The 20,811-nt window shown below is 46.9% G+C and overlaps 1 protein-coding gene across 3 annotated transcripts in view; it reads left to right on the top strand.

Moving 5' to 3' along the window:
• HDLBP (high density lipoprotein binding protein) overlaps positions 1–20,811 on the top strand; it is an 84,087-nt gene that overhangs the window by 27,354 nt on the left and 35,922 nt on the right. For 2 of the 3 annotated variants that reach the window (XM_059703856.1, XM_059703857.1), the window contains exons 2-5: positions 14,729–14,793; positions 16,105–16,217; positions 17,899–18,056; positions 19,367–19,582. In XM_059703856.1, coding sequence (XP_059559839.1) covers positions 16,142–16,217; positions 17,899–18,056; positions 19,367–19,582 — 450 coding nt within the window. In that variant the 5' untranslated portion in view covers positions 14,729–14,793; positions 16,105–16,141. Of the gene's footprint in view, positions 1–10,008; positions 10,139–14,728; positions 14,794–16,104; positions 16,218–17,898; positions 18,057–19,366; positions 19,583–20,811 lie in introns of those variants that run through there. The other variant, XM_059703855.1, reaches the window with a different exon arrangement.

Genomic DNA, 20,811 nt, shown 5'->3' with positions numbered 1-20,811 from the left:
GATGCCACCCTCAGTCACGCTCAGGGTAGGGCCGATTGGGGGGTTGGGGCACCGCCCCCTGTCACACTCAAGGCAGGGTCGATGGGGAGGTTGCGGCGCCACCCCCTGTCATGCACAGAGCAGGGCCCATCAGGGGGTTGGGGAGCTCCCCCTGTCATGCTCAGAGCAGGGCCCATCAGGAGGTGGGGGAGCTCCCCCCTGTCACGCACAGAGTAGGGCCGATAGGGGAGTTGGCGCACTGCCCCCATCACATACAGAGCAGGGCGGATCAGGGGGTTGGGGCGCCGCCACTGTCACACTCAGGGCAGGGCCGATGGGGAGGTTATGGCTCTACCGCATCACACACAGAGCAGGGCCCGTGGGGTGGGGGGGTTGGGGCGCCGCCACTGTCACACTCAGGGCAGGGCCGATGGGGAGGTTATGGCTCTACCCCGTCACACACAGAGCAGGGCCCATGGGGTGGGGGGGGGGGGGGGTTGGGGCGCCGCACTCTGTCACACACAGAGCCGCAGGGCAATCAGGAGGTTGGGGAGTTCCCCCCTATCAGGCACAGAGCAGGGCCGATAGGGAGGTTGTGGCCCCGCCCCCTGTCACACACAGAGCCACAGGGCGATCAGGGAGTTTGGGCGCTGCCCCCTGTCATGCTGATCCCGATGCCGGGAGGCATATTACCCTTTTACTATATAGAATAGAGGCCTGGTGCATGGGTGGGGGCTGGCTGGTTTGCCCTGAAGGGTGTCCCGGATCAGGGTGGGGGTCCCACTGGGGTGCCTGGCCAGCCTGGACGAGGGGTTGATGGCTGTTTGCAGCTGGTCACACACCCTTCAGGGTGGGGGTCCCCACTGGGGTGCCTGGCCAGTCTGGGTGAGGGGCTGAGGGCTGTTTTCAGGCTGGGACTGAAGCTCCCAACTGCTCCTTTTTTTCTTTTTTCTTTTTTTATTCTGAGCCAGCTTTAGCTCTGAGGCTCCAGCTCTTAGGCCTCCTCTCCTGAAAGCAGGTATCTGGTTTGTTTAGGTTCTACAATTGAAACTCTGTATCAGCTCCAGGTCTGAGATCCAGGCTAGCTGAAAGCTGGTTTCTGGGGTTTTGTTTAGCTTCTATTTTTGTAACTATGTTTCAAACTGCCAGCTCAGAGGCCTGCAGCGGCAGGTGGGGAACGTTGGAGTCCTCTGTCACTGAAGCAAGCAAGCCTCATGTTAGTTTCAAGCTGCCTGGCTGCCGGCCGCCATCTTGGCTGGCAGTTAATTTGCATATCACCCTGATTAGCCAATGGGAAGGGTAGCGGTCCTATGCCAATTACCATGTTTCTCTTTTATTAGATAGGATAGGATAGTGTACCCCTTTGCATTATTATAATGAACTTGACTTTATCATGATAATTTTTTTACATTTCTGAATCAGTTGGCTAGATTATGTTATGCTTTTGCTTTTAAGCTCCTAGGTGAAATTCACATATTCTTTTCTCCTGTTATCTTGGTCTGGGAGGTATTAGAGTTTCCTGAGTTTGTAGGTAAGGTAGGAAGGTAATTTCTGTTTCTTCAAAGATTGAAGAGGCTTGTTTATTTAAAATTTACATTTCTAGCCCTGACCTGTTTGGCTCAGTGGATAGAGCGTCGGCCTGTGGATTGAAGGGTCCCAGGTTTGATTCTGGTCAAGGGCATGTACCTTGGTTGCGGGCACATCCCCAGTAGGGGGTGTGTAGGAGGCAGCTGATCAATGTTTCTCTCTCATTGGTGTTTCAAACTCCCCCCCCTCCTCTCTGTAAAAAATCAATAAAATACATTTTTTAAAAAATTACATTTCTAAACAGACTCAATTTAGGGAACTTATTTTTCTTTTCTTTTTCTTCTTTTCCTATTTTTATTGATTTCAGAGAGGACTGGAGAGGAAGAGAGAGAAACACCAATGATGTGAGGGGATCATTGATTGGCTGTTTCCTGCACATTGAATGGAGCCTGCAACCCAGGCATGTACCCTTGTCCGGAATCGAACCTGGGACCCTTGGGTCCGTAGGCGATACTCTATCCACTGAGCCAAACCAGCTAGGGCGGGAACTTATTTTTCTAGAAATTGCCTATTTCATCTGTTTCCAAGTTTTTTATAATACGTATTTTTCTCAGTAGAATTCTTACAAGATTTCTCAAAATCTCTATTGTAGCTGTAGTTTTAACCTCCTCTAAATTCTTAATATTGCCTACTTACACATGTTCTCTTTTTTTTCATTCATCATTTTTACCAGAGATCTAGCTAGGTTTTCTTTTTATGACTCAGATGTAGGGTTGTGCTTATTCTCTCTAGTATGTATTTTTTTATTAATTTCATATCTTTATTTCTATTTTCTTTGGGTTTATTCTGTGGTTTTTCTAATTTTAGGAGAAAATGATCAGCCAATTAATTTGTGCTTTTCCCTTTTCACTAATTTGGTAGCTTAAGGCTATAAACTTGTCTCCATGTAACTAACACTCTGGCTTTATTCCAAAAGTTTGGATAGAAACTGCTTTATTCTAAATATTTTCTGGATTCTAAATATTTTCAGATTTTTTCTTTGACCCATGAGCTAAATAGGAGCAAGTTTTAAAATTTACAGGCTTCTTAAAATTTTAACTTGACTTGTAATTAATTGTATTGTGGTCAGAGAATGTTGTGATACTAAATTTTTTTGCCATTTGTTTTTTTTCCCCCCCTCAGCTTGTGGCCAATTTTTATAAAAGTTCCATGTATGCTTGAAAAGAATATGTCACTTCTAATCATTAGGCAAAGAATTACATAAATCCAATAGAGTAAGTTCAGTAATTACATTGTTTTATTTTCTGTATCATTTTAATCTTTGTAATCTGTTACCAAGAGTTGAGTCAGTCTTCCCCTGTAACTTGGATATATCAATTTCTAGTAAACTTCAGTTTTTACTTTCTATGTTTTTAAAGCTATTCTATCAAATACACACATAATCAGAGTTGATTGAATCTTTTATTCTTGGCCTTCTTTGTTCATAATAATGCTTTCTACCCTAGTCTGTTTCATGTGAAAGTAATACAGCTAGCCCAACTTTCTTTGGTTAGTATCTGCTTGGAGTCCATCTTCCATCCCTTTACTTTCAGCCTCTGTGTCTTAATGTTTTAGGATTCTTAAATAGCTTATAGCTGGATTTTGTAACAGGCCAGGTTTAGTGTGTTAACATTAGATTATTGCCATATTGGATTCATCTCTTCCATCATTTTTGTTTTGAATTGGCTTTTAAATTGCTTCTCTCTTACTTCTTTTTTTTTTTTTTTAATATATTTTATTGATTTTTTTACAGAGAGGAAGAGAGAGAGATAGAGAGTTAGAAACATCGATGAGAGAGAAACATCAAGCAGCTGCCTCCTGCACATCCCCCACTGGGGAAGTGCCTACAACCCAGGCACATGCCCTTGACCGGAATCGAACCCGGGACCTTTCAGTCCGCAGGCCGACGCTCTATCCACTGAGCCAAACCGGTTTCGGCACTTCTTATTTTGTTTTCTTTTTTCCCTCTCTTTAATAATTAGCGTTACAGAATATCATAACTGCTAAGTTATAACATTTATTGTATGAATACCTCTGAACTTAATAGCTAATCTAAGATAGAACATTGCCAACAACTTCCATTTGCATGAGTATGGTTTTTAGTTTGAAAGTTAAAAACTGTTTTTACTAGATTATCTTTAAATTAAAAATATATATATTTGTATTTATTTCAGAGAGAAGGGAGAGGGAGAGAGAGATAGAAGCACCAATGATGAGAGAATCATTGACCAGCCACCTACTGCACACCACATACTGGGGGGATCATGCCCACCTCATGGGCGCATATGCCCTGACAGGGAATCGAACTGTGACCTCCTGGTTCATAGTTCGATGCTCAACTACTGAGCCATGCTGGCCAGACTATCTTTAAATTTTTATCATTCATTTAACAAGAGCTAAAATTAATATTTTTAACTTCTCAAATAATATAATGATCTTAAAATATTATAACTTCGATTTTCCCCTCCTACCTTATATTTTATTGTTGCCTAGAATCTTAATTCTATCTTATATTTTAACTATTTGTTGTTGTTGTTGTTATTCGTGTACTAGAGGCTTGGTGTATGACATTCGTGCACTGAGGGGTGTGGGGGTCCCTCAGCCCGACCTGCACCCTCTCCAATCTGGGACCCCTCAGGGGAGCCCTCTCCAATCCGGGAGTTTCTGTCCGTCTTTGCAATCATATGAGCGAATTGTCTGAGACCCCAACTCAGTTTGGTTTGTTGCTCACAGAATAATAGAGGCTTTTTTTTTTCTTTGCTTCATGGGTGGAGATTTCCTGGAAGTTTTAGGATATCTTCCCTTTAATTTTTCCTAGACACTCTGATTTTACTTATGTCTCTAATCTTTGCTTTCCCTCCATCCCCCACCGCAACAGTAACTTGCTCCAGGCTCACTTTGCTCTAGTGCAGTGGTTCTCAACCTTCTGGCCCTTTAAATACAGTTCCTCATATTGTGACCCAACTATAAAATTATTTTCGTTGCTACTTCATAACTGTAATCTTGCTACTGTTATGAATCATAATATAAATATCTGATATGCAGGATGGTCTTAGGCGACTCCTGTGAAAGGGTCATTCAACTGCCAAAGGGGTCGCGACCCACAGGTTGAGAACCGCTGCCTACTGTCTAGGAGATCCGTCTGCCACCACAACTACGATTCCCAGCATTCCTGGTGTTCCCTGCGCTCTGGGCTTCCGGTCCTGGGGCTGCCACCAAAACTACTATTCCCAGAATTCCTGGTGCTCCCGCAATCTTGGTTTTCCCTTTCTGCTCTGTCTCCGTCCCATGGCCTCCCACTCTGCCAAGTCCTCCAAGCTGCCAGCTCTCCCTCTCTGCTCTCTGTCTGGTGGCTTGGGGAGCCAATTTCCCCAAGCCGCTCCACTCTCTGGTGGCTCTCCCACTCTGTGTCTGTGTATGCAAATTAACCTGCCATCTTTGCTGGGTTAATTTGCATACTCACTCCTGATTGGCTGGTGAGTGTAGCAGAGGGATGGTCAATTTACATGTTTCTCTTTTTTTTTTAATTAAATCTTTATTGTTCAGATTATTACATTTGTTCCTCTTTTTTCCCCCCCCATAACTCCCCTCCTCCCAGTTCCCGCCCAACCCTCCGCCCTCACTCCCCACCCACTGTCCTCATCCATAGGTGCACGATTTTTGTCCAGTCTCTTCCCACATCTCCCACACCCCTTTCCCCGCCTAGAATAGTCAGTCCATTCCCTTTCTATGCCCCTGATTCTATTATAATCAACAGTTCATTCTGTTCATCAGATTATTTATTCACTTGATTCTTAGATTCACTTGTTGATAGATGCATATTTGTTGTTCAGAATTTGTATCTTTACCTTTTTCTTCCTCTTCCTCTTCTTAAAGGATACCTTTCAGCATTTCATATAGTCCTGGTTTGGTGGTGATGAACTCCTTTAGCTTTTCCTTATCTGTGAAGCTCTTTATCTGACCTTCAATTCTGAATGATAGCTTTGCTGGATAAAGTAATCTTGGTTGTAGGTTCTTGGTATTCATCACTTTGAATATTTCTTGCCACTCCCTTCTGGCCTGCAAAGTTTCTGTTGAGAAATCAGCTGACAGTCGTATGGGTATTCCCTTGTAGGTAACTGAGTTTCTTTCTCTTGCTGTTTTTAAGATTCTCTCTTTATCTTTTGCTCTTGGCATTTTAATTATGATGTGTCTTGGTGTGGTCCTCTTTGGATTCCTTTTGTTTGGGGTTCTTCGCGCTTCTTGGACCTGTAAGTCCATTTCTTTCACCAGATGGGGGAAGTTTTCTGTCATTATTTCTTCAGATAGGTTTTCAATATCTTGCTCTCTCTCACCTACTGGCACCTCTATAATTCTGATGTTGGTACGCTTGAAGCTGTCCCAGAGGCTCCTTACACTATCCTCGCATTTTTGGATTCTTTTTTCATTTTGCTTTTCCGGTTGGATGTTTTTTGCTTCCTCGCATTTCAAATCATTGACTTGATTCTTGCGCTCCTCTGGTCTGCTGTCGGGCGTCTGTATAATATTCGTTATTTCAGTCCGTGTATGCTTAATTTCTAGTTGGTTCCCCAATATAAGATCGAGGGTCTTATTAGTTTTTGTGTAGATCTCATTAAGTTTATCGGCAGCTTCTAAACAGTTCTTGAGAGACCTTAAAAGTGTGGTTCTGAACTCTATTTCTTCCATTGACAATTTTGTCCTGTTTCTTTGTCTCCGCATTTTGTTATGCTTCCTTGGTGCACTCCCTAGTGGTCTTTGTTCGCAGTCTTATAGTTAAATCTTGATTGTTGTAGCTAATCCCAGGGAGGGTTTGACCTCCAGGCCAAGTGGCTATGAGAATCAGCTGTGTCAGCAGTGAGAGAACTTCTGTCCTCTAGGGAGGTGCTAATCTAGCCTTTGCCTGAGGCTATCCGGCAAATGCCTTTGTGCAGGGCTTGGGCGGGGCGGGTCGCACAGGATCAACAGGGTGGGCCGGAGAGAGCAGTTATGGCGGCTCTCAGTCCTGTCCCCAGGGGCTCTGCCTCTCTGAGTCCCAGCACCCGCTGCAAAGCTCGGAGGGAAAGCTGCACTCGCTCTGACCGAAGCCAGACAGTCCAGCTTCTCCCGTTTGAGTCTGGGTCCCTAAAGACTCGCCCGGATCTGGAGCTCAGAGTCTGCGACTCCCTCCCGAATGAAAACAACAACCGCGCCCTCTGCCGCCAGCCCGCTCCGCGCACTCCGCACCTCAGAATTTGACTTCAGCACTGCGCCTCCTCTGAGTGTCCGTGTGCGTTTCTCTTTCCTCCTAGTTGTAGGACTTCCACTCAACCAGCGTTCCTGTGGTTCTGGGTGATGTCCCTTCCGTTTTTTGGTTTCACTTTTGAAGTAGTTGTTCAAAGCAGCAAACTCCAGCGTTAACCTATGCCGCCATCTTGGTTCTCCACTAATGTCTTTTTGACATGTTTCTCTTTTATTATATAGGATGGTCACTACTTGTTTCATTTTACCTAGGTTACTGGTTTCTTTATCAATATTATTCTTGCAAGTCTCTGACTTTCACTTTATTCTTGCTGAAATATATCCTTTTATTTATTTTATTTTGTTAATCCTCACCCAAAGATATTTTTCAATTGATTTTTAGAGACAGTGGAAGGGATGGGGAGAGACAGAGAGAGAAACATCGATCTGAGAAAGACACATTGATTGGTTGCCTCTGGCATCAGGGCCAGGGATCAAGCCTGAACCGAGATATGCCTTGATCAGGAATCGAACCCAGGACTTTTCAGTCCGCAGGCCAGTACTCTATCCACTGAGCTGAACCAGCTAGAGCATGAAATATATCCTTTAACAGTTAACTCAGCAGCTAGCTACTGATAGTAATAGGTCTACTCTTTTGGCATTCTGAGGTTTCACTCTAGTGTGCTTTGGTGTGGGTTCATTTAAATTATGCTGCTAGCCACCTGTTCTGTCTCTTTTGGGGAAAGAAGGGAATGTTGTGTCTTTACATTTTAGGATTTTCTTTAGTCTTTTTTTCTCTGTTCTTTGTATTTCTTTTTGGAATTACTATTAGACTTATGTGGAATGTCCTTTTGTCTATGCTTCTTAACCTCTTCATTTGTCCCACCTTTAGATTTATTAATGTTGCCTTTATGTCTTATGTCTCCAATCACTAACATTGTTCTATAGTCTCAATCAGATAGTTCTGTCCTTTGAAGTTTTCGAGTCTAATCCTATTTCAATCTTATTTTTTAATTTTGGGCTTTTAGCCTCTCTGCAGTGTAGGTATCCTTTGCAGCCTGGTGTGAGGTTTATTCCCTTCTGAGCAGGATTTCTTTCTGTTTTATTTTCTACATTTAACCTAGGTGTTCTTGGACAGATATGATTGTAGGAATTTGAGCCCTGAATTTTATTGACTAGTCCATGGTTGCTAGTGCTCAGAGGTGCTCCCATCTCCCAATGCGCAGGCTGGTCAGAAAGCATCCTGTAATATCTCTGTGCTTATAGGGTTTTTTTTGTTTGTTTTTTAAAGGAGTTTTTTTCTTTTATTGATTTCAGAGAGGAAGGGAGAGGAGGGAGGGAGAGGGAGAGGGAGAGAGAGAGAGAGAGAGAGAGAGAGAGAGAGAGAGAGAGAGAGAGAGAGAGAGAAACATCAATGATGATTGAGACCGGAACCTGGGCATGTGCCCTTGACCGGAATTGAACCCAGGACCCTTCAGTCTGTAGGCCGACACTTTATCCACTGAGCAAAACGAGCTAGGGCTGTGCTTGTAGGTTTTTCTTCTTTTCTAGCACCTGTCTTCTGTTGAGGGTTGGTCTTTTTGTAGATCATGGCTTTAAGTGGGGGTAGGGATGGTTGCCTAGTCTAACCTTTTACCTTGAGCAGGCTCAAAGCTTCTTCCCTATTCCCTTGAGGGCTGAAACCTAAAGTCACATAGACCAATGTTCGTCTTTTGAGCAAATGGTTTGCACATTATCTGGTGTGAGTGTTGCAAGATCCAGACATCTTAGAATTTGCCTCTACAAACTGTTCACTGCACTAAACCTTGCTGGGAAGAAAAGCTGGTCATAATTGTCAGCACCAAGGCACCTGGGATGGTTTGTGGCACCAATGTAACATTAGATTTTATTTTTTGTTAATAATAAGTTTCTTAATCAACTCTTTTAAGGCCTCCTGTGCACTAGGTATTGTGAGAGTTTCTGCCTGTGGCAACTTCCTAGCTTCATTAGAATTTCTTTGATAGCAAACCTAATGACTGTTCCCGAATCCCTCTCTTCTTCCTCCTTCCTCATCCCTCAGTCCAGTGCTGGATCCTCAAAATAAACAGTAACAAAACACACCTGTCTGAGTTGCTGGTTGGGTAATCCCTGTGGAAGGACTACCTACAAACGGCAGTAATAATACAGGAAGGGGTGCTGAAGAGTTCCTTGGAGCTTAAAGAGGAAGTGCCCCTGTCCAGGTACCTTCCTAGTGACTTCGGGCATCTCTTTGATGATGTCCTTGGCTTGGAGTGGCGGGTTTTTCTCTGTCTTCCATCTCTCCCACGGTGATGTCATGAGGGGCCATGGTATTTTTGCTCACTGTGCTGGGCTTCTTCCCTGGTCTTCATCTTGCACATACAGTTGCCTACTTGACATTCTTACTTGGTCATCTAGTGGGACATCTCACATGTTAAATCATGAAGTCCTGATTTTTTACATCACTCCCCCTTTTCCCTGAGGGCAGCTATAGAACCCCTATGCCATTCTTGACTTTTAATCATGCCCACATCCAGGTAAGACAACTTGGTGTTGCCTTCCAAATCTGGCCATTTAGTTAGCTACCATTGCCAGCCATAATGGAAAGCCAGTCATCTTTAGACTGAACAACTGCAGTAGCCTCCTGCCCACCTCCTTCTCTATGTACTTTGACAGTGTGCCACTAAAAAGTACATTTGGTCAGTGCCTCTGCTGTTTGCTGGAAGCTCCCCACCAGCTTCCTATTATCCTGAGCAACCTCCCTATGGTGACTATAGGCTGTGCTGACCAAGTCCTGAACTGACTGTTCCCACCTGACCTCTCTGTTCCCAAATGCCCATGTCCCCCTGTGTCTCACCCCATGTGGGATGGTCCTGTGCTCAAGTATACATGGTGCACTCCGTAATTCATGCAGGAATACCCTCTCTCCCCCTTGAGTGAGGGAATGAAAATTTGTGCTCCAAACTTTGGAGGCATGGCTTGTGTTCCCAGGGGAGTGTTGTTAGGCTAAAGCAGCTTGTCATCAGCTACTGAAAGTTGGAACTGGTTGGGGTAGCATTTAATTTGCTATGTGTTGTCTCTCAAAGCTGCTCGTTTCTTTTGGGTGGGGGACAGAGCGGCAGCTCTTTTTGCCCCTTCTCTGGTTGGCCCTGCAGGTCTCTGCGGTCTGGAGTTGGGCAGGACTCAGGCGCCCTGACCTGTGCGCCGAGCGGGGGCGGGGCCCCGCGCGAGGGGGGGGCGGGGCGCCACGATCTGACGTGTCTCTGCGGGATTGGAGCCGCCGCCCTATATAGCAGCCGGGGCCCGTGCGCCGGCCTCGGAGCGGCGCGGAGCACTAGCATTCTTGGAGCGGGCGGGCGGCGAGCGCACCGCACAGCGAGTGAGTGAGCGAGCGGGAGAGTAGCAGAGTAGGCGCGGGGCGCGGGCCCAGAACAGCTGGCGCCCCAGGCTGCGTGGGGAAGTTGGGCACCGGGGGCGGGGCCGGGTGTCCGGGCTGGCTGCCGACGTGGAGCGCCGGGGGGGGGGGGGGGGCAAGCGGGGGAGGGGCCGGGGTCGCCTTCCGACTCCCCCACCCCGGCCCCTCAGTCAGTACCCTTCTTCACGCCCCAGCCACGGGCGCCCCCTCCTCTCTGGCCAGCTGGCCAAGCGGGAGTGGGGGGGGCGGCTACGTGTCACCATTGCGCATGGGCCGCGGCGTTGGCTAGGGAAGAGTAAGAAACTTTCCCGAGTCCAGCGTCCGCCGGCCTCGCCCGTGCCGAGGTGAGAGCGCCCCTCCCAGCCCTCTACCCCTAAACAGGGTCGTATTCCCTCTGCACTACCCACCCCCACAACCCGGGTGCAGGGTGAGGTGCGGCCGACCTGGGCCCAGGTCGGTGACGTGGGCGTCTGGGCCGTGCCCCTTATCCCCCCTCCCACCCCCCACAAGAGGAGCGCTCCTCCCCCACGAGGGGGGCTGGTTCACAGATGTCTGTCCCGCAGGGTAGCCGGTGCCTGGGACAGCGGGAGGGGCCTGGTAGTCCAGTTGCACCTTCACCTGCCGCCAGCCCACCCGCCTACGTGGTCAGGGCTGGGCCTGCGCCCTTCTCGGGCTGGAGTGCAACTTGGATGTGCCCCAGGGTCCCGAACGAAAAATACATTACGGAAAAATACCGAATTTGGATGGAAGGCGAGGAGGCCGAGCGTGCTCCTGCCCCTTTAAGCCTGTCCCCGCCCGCGGGCTCGCGTGGCCTGTGGGAGGGCCGTGCTGAGGTGGCATCTGCGAAAGTTCCTCCTGCGGGATGGTGCAGACTTCCAGAACTTGGCGGAACACACGCATGCCCGCCTCTGCTCCCTGCTCCTCCGGTTGATCTGAAACAGGCTTGCTGATTTTTTCGGCCTGTGGGGATATTATGTTTATCAAGTTTGGTTTATGGATCCTGAGAAGTATTTTTAAAAAACTTCCCTTGCAAGTTTGCTGTGGGATGAAAGTAAATTTTAATTTTGGAAGAAGAGGGGAGAAGCCCTGGGTTTCAGCTGTAGGTTTTGATACTCTCCATACTCAGTCCTATCTCTATGTAAAGTGCGAGATTATCATTAGTTAGAGGTAACATGCTTTCTGGACTGTTACTGTGAGTTTTCTTTGCAAAGATTTATCCTTTTGAATATGTAATTGGCAAAACATCACAAGGAATCAACTTATGCTTTGTTTTTAAAAGCAAAAAAGTACAATTCTTAAAGATTTTCCTGTTGTCTGTGCTTTTTAAAAACAAGTTTCAGGTGTAATCTATACATTTCTCCCACGTGGGGGGGGGGGGGGGGGGTTCAAGAGCGCTTGATGTTCCCTGAGAGGAAGAGAAGAGTCTGGGCTTCACCCACCCTTCTTTTCTAGTTCTGTTTGCTGCATACTTATCATTTGAGATGTGGCTTTTTTTTTTTTTTTTTTTTTGCTCTGGACATTTACCCTGAGGAACAGCACTCGAAGTCCAGGTTGAGAATAGTTTGAGATTTGTATGGGTGGACCTGAATGCTTAGTGCAGGGAAAGTAGTTGAGAGCCACCACAGTGATGAAGGGATTGGGGCCGTCTTGGGAACAACTGAAGTAGGGGCACAGCCTCACACTTCTGGAGTGTAGTAGGGAAGAGTGGGCTTGTTCTCTGGCCAGTACGGGGAGAGAGGTTGTAGGTTTAGCACAACATAAGGCAGACTGTTCTGACAGCTACACAGTGGAACAGAAGTAGAGTGTGGCTCTCTTGAAAGGCCATGTGGCTCCTGTCTCTGGTGGTGTTCAAAGACTGCAATAGAGTAATGTCTAAGGTCCCTTTCAATCCTGATTTGAGCACCATTATTAGATTAACTGAGAAATTGTGATAGTAGATGTCTGGTCTCTGTTCTTTGGGCCTGTCTAAGGTCTCCTGGGAACTTAAGGTAGCAAGTGAAAGAGCTAGAGTGGAGACCACCTGCAGCCGTGTTCACACTTGTGAGGTGGAAAAGACATCTGTGAGCAGGAGTAAGTCTGTTGGGGGTTGTCTGTGAAGGCGCAGCTGGAGCCAGTGGGTAAGGTTGGTACTGGCCTTTTGTAAGGCTTTACCTCAGAGCCTCAGGTGGGGCTGAGATCTAATTTACATGGGGGTCATTAGATACATACTTAAAGTGGAATCTTTAAAGGTGGGAGTTTTGAGAAATTTAGAAGAAAAATGATAGCCTTATTTGATGATATCAGAACCTTAGGTGTTATATCTATTGCTTAATTTAAATCCATTCACATAATCTGTTCAGCTGTGACATTTCAGATTCAAACTGCCATTTGAAATCTGAAGATGGGAGACCTAGTGTGTCCTGTCAGACCAGTCTGGAGTTTTCTGGAGGTCCACTCCGTTCTCAGCTGCCTGAGGGCCTGTGTACATGTGGGGGCGTTAGAGACTGCGGCACATTAGGATCTGTTGCAGCAGTGCTTCTTTCTTGAGTCCAATAGAAGGGCTAGCTGGAGTTGACTTTTGAAAGGTGTGTGAGTAATATCCGAAGAGATCCTCAGGAATTTGTCCCATTTTGTGTGTGATACCAAGTGCAGAGTGGGGATTGGCTGGTCACAGATCTGTGGCTGGAGTGGACATGGATAGTGACTGAGCTCCACGGGCTTGTTGTGTGCCTGTCACTGGGACATGAAGACTTGCCTTGTCCAGGAAAGATGGAAGACTAGTCCATGGGAGCACAGAGGAGAGGGAGTGGCTATTGTTATGGTTATGTGTGTGAACCTGACTTGTTCAGAGATGGATGTTGCCCACCCAGTGTGACTCAGTGGCTGAGCATCAACCCAGGAACCAAGAGGTCACTCACTGTTCAATTTCCAGTCGGGCACATGCCCGGGTTGCAGGCTCGATCCCCAGTAGGGAGCGTACAGGAGGCAGCCAGTCAAAGATGTTTCTCATCGATCTTTCTCTCTCTCTATCCCTCTCCCTTCCTCTCTCTCTAAAAATCAATAAAAACGTATTTTTTTAAAAAGAAGTGGATGTGTGTATATCTTAAGAATTTATGTTGGTGCCTGGGACAACCCCGGGTGGGATGTTGTTCAGGTGGAAGGTCACCTGGCAAGAGTGTGTGCAGCTGCAGTGGGAATTCTGAGAAAGGAGGGTCAGTTGGATACCAGGATCCTGGCTTCATTGTCAGTGTTTGGACCTGGAACACCTCCATCTTACTTCTGGACTGGCTACATGTACACTGGGAATCCCACAGAGTGCTTGCCCTTCCTAACTGTCAGACCTGGGTGGATGTGCTGCTCTGATACTATGACTTAATGGAAAGGCTTTCTTTATTCCTCACCGTAATCTTTAAAACTTGCAGATTAGAATTAGTTGGAGACAAATTCCTAAGTAAATAGTCTTAGTCAGTTTGTCTCCACTTTCTTCCTTGGTCTCAGGATGCATCTGTATGTAGGGTGGGACTGGGGCCCTACAGAGGCTCTGGCCTATGGGTCATAGAACTTTCCCCATGTGGTTGCCCAAGCCCTGCATTCAGGGATTTCTAAAATCTTGAAGTGCCACTGGTCTGTATCCCATTTGGGACGATGAGACCCTTTTAAATCTAGTCTGCTGCATCTCAGATTGCCATGAGCTGTCTTCCTAGCTCCTGAGCGGTGCATATTAATGGGGGCATTATTCTTCAGTTAGGTTACTGTTGTTGATTCTCCCACTAATGACCCGTGCCTGACCTTTGTTATTTTGTGTAGCTTATCGTACCTTGTCCAGCATATGGTATTTTGCCTAAAGTGGCAGTAACTGACCTGGCAGCCTCACTATCCCAAAGTCCCCCAAGGCAGGGTGACCCATACCCTCTTAATTTATAGAGTAGTTCTTGACTCTCCCCAGATGGCCTTGCAAAGTTCCTTCCAACCCTGCTGTTTCCTGGCCTGGTTTCTAAAACCTCATGGATTAGAAGGGAGCAAAGGACTTTTAAAGACAGTGACTCTCAGTTACCCTTAAAAGCTCAGGTGGCCCCAAGGTCCACATTCTATGTCATAGCATAATATCAGAACCTTTTTTTCATCTGGCACAGTACTCAGAGATTAGGAGGAGTATAGGGAAAAGGTACATAACCATGCAGGAGAACAAACCATCAATTTTGTGAGGATTTTACTTCAAAATGGTTACACTTAAAAAAAGTTTTGGCTCTTAAGGGATCACTCCCTCAAGGTCCCTGGAAAACTTGTCCTCTAATACAGCGGTCGCCAACTGGTAGTCCGTGAGGTCCAAAAGGTTGGCGACCACTGCCCTAAAAGATGGTTCAGGTTTTACTGCAATATGTTTTGTTTGGAGCTAATGGTCTAAGAGCAGAGCTTCCTTTTTTCCTCCTAGGAAAATGCCTAAATATTGGGAAAGTTTAAATACTATTTTGACTTTTTTTGGTTGGGAGGTAAAAGGGTCTGGTTTGTACAGTGCAGATAAGTAACTTTTCTCTGGTTTTCTCCTGTTCCCTCTTCCTTCCTGTTCCATACCAGCAAAAGCTGGCAGGCTGACAGAGGTGGCCTCAGGACGGACTTTCTGGCTACTGACCGTTTTGCTGGTAAGTTTGTCCTGTCTGAATGCTTCCTCTCCTGGGGCTGTGTGTGTACTTCCTTCCAGTACATTTCATCCTTAAGTTTCTAGTGGTTCTTGAGAGAGAATCAGGTCCTGCCTGAGCAGTGTGTGCACGTGTGCCCTTCAGATGTATCGTCTGGCATCCATCCATTTTAATCTTTTTTCTTAAATGTGAATTATGTTTGCTCAGGATTATCTGAGTTTGCATATTGCTTCTCTTTAATGCTGAGCTTAATTTTCTTGAACTTGGGGAGAGGTGTAAATTATTAAAGTTATGTAAAAACTCACTCTTCTAATTAAATTACTTGGCCTTCTTATACTTTTTTTGCCAAGGTGGTATAAGACACTTGGTACATAATTGTGTGAAGAGGGGGGTTCTTCCTCATTATATTAGCATGGGGCTCACCTAGAGTTGGGGGAAGAAGCTAACACCCCTGGCCTCGGTGTCTTATAAGCCCTCTTTTCCAAATAAAGGAGCCATGGCTTTGAGAGCTAGAGTCCCATGGAATCCCACTGAGTACTGTGGCTTGGGAGTGGGTTCCAGTTCCTGCCCTACTTGAGGTGCCCTTGTACCAGGTTCTACCTGCTGCAAGTCCCCTCCCACATCTGGGCGATAGGATGTTGGAGAATAACCAATCAGCATATGTTAGAGGCACTTAGCCCATCTGGGCAGTCCTTGCTGCCTTTTGCTACTACATTGTTGCCACAGAGTGCTGTAAGGCTGCTCTTCCCGCCCCCCCAGCCAGCCCCCTTAGCATTGCAGTGCTGTTCAGGTGACTGAGCCCTGGATGAGAGCCCTGCCTCTGCTGCTTGATTGGCTTTTTGGTAGCAACTGTCCTGTGGTACATTGTATTATAAGCATCAGGAGGTAACTTGGTGAACAGAGAGACAGAATAACTGAGACCGCTGTTCGGAGAACCTTCCAGATGTTGATTTGTGTTGCTGGGTCACAGCGTGGTGGGTTCTAGTTGGCCCTAGTAGTTGGAGTGCAGACTGTATCTGCGAGCCCTGGCATTCTGGTGTTGATCCGCTCAGCCAGAGCCTCCATCTGCTCAACTACAGGGCAACTTTTGAAGGGACAGTTGTCCAAGGACCCTCCTTTATTTGCATTTTTCTTTTCTTCACTTGGTGAGAGTTTGGGTATCACCTTACTGACATTAGAGGTTATAAGTGAGGAAAGTAAGGTATAGTTTGTTAGTAAAAGAGAATTAATTCTTGGTTGAAAGCTTTACAGTCTCGTGGATATGGAGAGCTGTCTGTGCCTGACTTTCTTCTCTCTCCTCATTCCCCACTCCAGTGCCTCACCAGGACTGTGTGTGGGCACCCCATCAACCATGAGCTCGGTTGCAGTTTTGACCCAAGAGAGCTTTGCTGAACACCGAAGTGGGCTGGTTCCGCAACAGATCAAAGGTGACAGCTTTGTACACACTCCTAACTTTTCAGACAGCGTTCCCTCCAAGCCCTTTTGAAATCTGTAGAAGTACATTTGACACTAGTTGTGGGGTAGGGCCAGGGCCCACCTATCTTGTGCACTTGGTTTTGCACTACCCTTCTGTGCAGGGAGGAACTAGCCAGGAGTAATAGGTGAATCTGGACCAAATGAGATTTAAAATGTGGACAACTTTCTGGAAAGCCGATGAATTTGACCATTGTTAATTAATATGATTCTTTTTTCAAAATTGCTGTTCCCAGTTGTGTTGAACTAAATCTGGGCTGTGGAGCACCCCAGAGCACTGTCAGGAGCCCACCAGCGGGGTGAAGGCTGGGCCCTCCCTGGCTTCTCAGTTCCTTAAAGCAGCTGGCCATGACCGAGAACACTCATCTGGAGGAATATGTCTAAAACATTGTCATTTCAATATCTCTTAATGTAGAAAGAAAAAATGATACTTGACGTTATTTTCTTCAGAATCTGGTCTCCATTTACAACATCAGGACAGCTTGATTTGCACACCAAATGTTTATCTAAAACCCTTCATCTGTATTTGATTTTATAAAATTTTCATTTGAAAGAGTAGGCTATTCTATTCCAAGTTGTTCCAAACATTCTTAAGTTTTCTATAAATGAATCGGATATTGGTTCTTAAGTTAAAGTAATTAAAATTAAAAATTCATTTTGTCAGTCACTTGTGCCACCTTTCAAGTGATCCTCTCTGGGTTGTGGAGACCTGGACACTTCCTCGCTTTGATTCTGAGTGCCTGTAGTGCTGGGTCTTTCTAAATGACCTAGCAGCCCTATGGAGTACACATCATATCCCTTTCTAGATGAGTGACAGATGCAAGGTAGTGACAGAACCCAAGCACTGTGTCTTTATTGGTGTTTGGGTATAGCTTAGCCACATGGACAGAAGTGGTGAACCCACAGTTGGATGTAGGCCTGTGTGAACCCAAAGGTTATCTCACTGCTCTGTGCACACACCCATCCACAGCAAGTTTTATCAGGCCCTCCTATTGCCAGACGCTGTGCTTGGCCTTGCATATAGGCTGATTCCAAATAATCACACTCCCGCTTTCATGGAGCTGTGGCTATTGGGACAGGAGTGTGAATGGTGAGGATGGAAGTGGGTAATGATGAGGGGCCCTGATTTCCAGGGCTTACTGCTCGCTGAGAAGGGTGAGGAATCCCTGCCGGAGTTCTTGTCAACGTTGTACATGACAGGCCATGCCTGGCAGCAGCGTTAATTTATTCTGCAAATTTGAGGGCCAGCTCTGTGCCAGGCATTGCCCTAATTATGATTTTAAAAAAAAAAATACAGGATTAGAAGACTGTGAGGGCAAGGCCTGCCTTCAAGGGGCTCACCTCATCATGGGAAGGGTGGGGTGCCCGGTGTCTGAGCTGATCCTTCACAGGGAAGCTGCCAGGGCAGGGATCTTGCCATCAGGTTCACATCAACTTGGCCTCTACAGTTCACATGTTGGACCTGGGGGTGCTGGGCCTGGAGACCTCCTGGGGCCCTTTCCCATCACTGAATGAGACAGGTCACTGTCACTTAGGCAATTAGTATTCTCTTTTTGACATTAAAATCTCCCACGTGTTTTTTCTTCTGATACTGAAAACAATGTGCTTCCTCTAAATCTGTGTTGGCTGGTCCAGTTGCCACTTTAAATTCAGAAGAAGAGAGTGACCCTCCAACCTACAAGGATGCCTTCCCCCCACTCCCTGAGAAAGCAGCTTGCTTGGAAAGCGCCCAGGAACCTGCAGGCGCCTGGGGTAACAAGATCCGGCCCATCAAGGCTTCTGTCATCACTCAGGTAGGAATGCCACTCTTTCTTCACCTGCCCTTCCCAGGAGGAAGAAGGAGTATCTGATTAGAGTGCTTGGGGAGGTACAGAGGGAATAGGCCTTCAGGTTTAGCCCACCCCCACCCCAGGGCTGCTCCATGGAGTACACTGCCCTCGTGCTAACCTATGTCCCCAGCACCCAGAAGGAATGGGTCTCCTTCTGTTCTTCAGCCTACTGCAATTCCGTCTCTTCTCCCAACTCCTGAAACTGCCCCTGCCTTTCACCCTTCCCCATCAGTACCTCCAATAAGACCTGTCTATCTTGTCTACTTTGTGTCCTGTTGTCTTGAAGCAGTCATCTCCTCTGCCTTCTGTCTGTGAACTCATCTGGGGTCACAGTTGGTAATTGCCACCTGTCCACTTCTGTGCTGAGAGGGCACCTCTCCAAATCCAGACTCATAACCAGCTGCATCTGATCATCTTCTTTCAGTAGGCGTCTCCCAATCTTTTTCTTTTTTTGTAGTCATTATTCTTTTTTCTTTATTTTAATCCTCACCCAAGGATATTTTTCATTTTTTTTTTTTTGAGAGAGAGTGGAGGAGAGAGGGAAAGACAGAGAGAAATATCTATGTGAGAGACATCAATTGGTTGCCTCCTGCATGAGCCCCAACCAGGGCCCAGGCTGGGAAGGAGCCTGCAACCGAGATACATGCCCTTTGACCAGAATCGAACCCGGGACCCTTCGGTCCGCAGGCCAACGCTCTATGCACTGAGCCAAACCAGCTAGGGCTCTCCCAATCTTTTTAACGCGCAGCTTAGTGTGTCATGTTCAGTCCCATCTCCACAGAGCAGCTGGGGGACCCGAGTTGGCAGTCAGATGTCTCCTTCTGCTGACACCATCTCAATGCAAGGTGGCTTGAGGGGTCTGGCCCCTTCCTTTTTGCCGCTCAGATTGCTCTCACACCTGACTTTGTTAAGCCTTTGTCCTCTCTCTTCCACTTGTCCTTACCTCCCAGCAGAGCCGGCTGTGTCTTGACTCTTCAGGAAGGTCCTTCCTGGACATCCTCAGAACCTCCCTTACCTCTGCCCTACCCATCCTCTCAACTCCGTCTGTTTCCTTCACTGCACTCACTGTGTTGGGGGTGGTTGCTTCTTCACTAGAAGGTCGGCCTCATTACCTTCGGCACCTGCTTATCTCTTCACTGCTCTCTGGGCCTTCCCTCAGTGGGTAGAGGAGTGGCACTTAGTGGACAGACTCCAATATTCCGTGCCTAGACATTTAAATATCCTTGCTTCTCTTCTTGCTGTCTCAACTTCCCCATTGGTCCTTTTCTGAGCAGGTGTTCCATGTACCCCTGGAGGAGAGAAAATACAAGGACATGAACCAGTTTGGAGAAGGTGAACAAGCAAAAATCTGCCTTGAGATCATGCAGAGGACAGGAGCTCACCTGGAGCTGTCTCTCGCCAAAGACCAGGGCCTCTCCATTATGGTCTCTGGGAAGCTGGACGCCGTCATGAAAGCCCGGAAGGATATTGTTGCTAGGCTGCAGACCCAGGTGAGTGTCCCCTGGCCTGGTCCTCCCGAGTGGGCACACTCGAACTTCTTCAGGCTCTCCCACCACTGGAGCAGGTTGATAGTTCAGAGGTGGGACAGCAACATTTGGAGCCTCCTGGCATTTTTAGTGAAACGCCACTAATTCAGTAATAGAACTGGGGTAAATGAACTGAAAGTTTAAGGGTTTCCCGGAGTTTGAGACATTTACAAGAAGCTGATGGCGTAGCAGGGGCATGGTGTAGATGGGCAGTTCCAAGTGCAAAAAAAGGCACAGGATCAGCAAGTAACATTGTAAGTACACATTTTCAGGCCCAAACTTGAGAGGTTACAAGTTCGAAGTTTGTTTTAAACCAGTTTCATAGTTCTAAACAGTCTAATACCAGAATGAGGACTTATTTGGAAACCATTGTAATAAGTAACCTGCAGTGCATTTCTCCCCGAAGGGAGTCGCTCAAAGACCAAGACTCTGCGTGGAGAATTGTCAGTCTCATGACAGGTAGAGCCTTTGTAGGTTTATTTAGAACTAGAGGCCTTCCCACCTGCTGCTGAGCCATGAGCTCATAGGGGAGACCATTCTAGAACACGTGGTGAGAAGATGGGAGTCTGATGCAGGAGGGGCCATGGGACAGAGGCCAGGGGCTTAGCTTGTTAGCAGAAGGATGAGCACTGACTTGGCCACATGGAGCCTGGGACAGTCCCTAACCCCACTAGATTCAGGGAGTTAAATCATTAAGTGCAGGAAGTAGGAAATGTTGTGTGTAAATTGCTTCCCGTTGTGGCTGGTGAGTAGTATCCTCTGACTTTTGCTGTTACTTGCTAATTGGTGAATATTTGAATATTTTCAATTGAATACTGGGTGGGAGAGGGGACACTGAAAAGCATTTGTCCCTGGCCCATTTCATTACCTCCTGCCCTCCGCCCAATTAAGTAATACAGTGTGGTGCCCCTCAGTCTTTTGTGTGTTTTTTGTATAACCACTTTGCTTTTAACTCACTTATTAATAGTAATTTCTTAACATACCCATATTCCACTGAGTCTGTTTATATGGACTTCCCTCATCATTGTGTTCAAGTAACTGTCCACTCACGGCCTGCTGTGTGCTTGTCAGGCCTTGAGTCCTTTCATTCTTAAGCAGTGCGTCTCCCTCCTTTTCTTAATGCCCGTGGGTTTTGGGGGCGAGGGGGCGGGGGAACAAGTGCGTGCCTGGTTTGCTCCACTATCCATCATTAT

This window comes from Myotis daubentonii, chromosome 7 (assembly GCF_963259705.1).
Source record: "Myotis daubentonii chromosome 7, mMyoDau2.1, whole genome shotgun sequence".
NCBI lineage: Eukaryota > Metazoa > Chordata > Mammalia > Chiroptera > Vespertilionidae > Myotis > Myotis daubentonii.
This window is presented reverse-complemented; position numbering and strand designations above follow the sequence as displayed.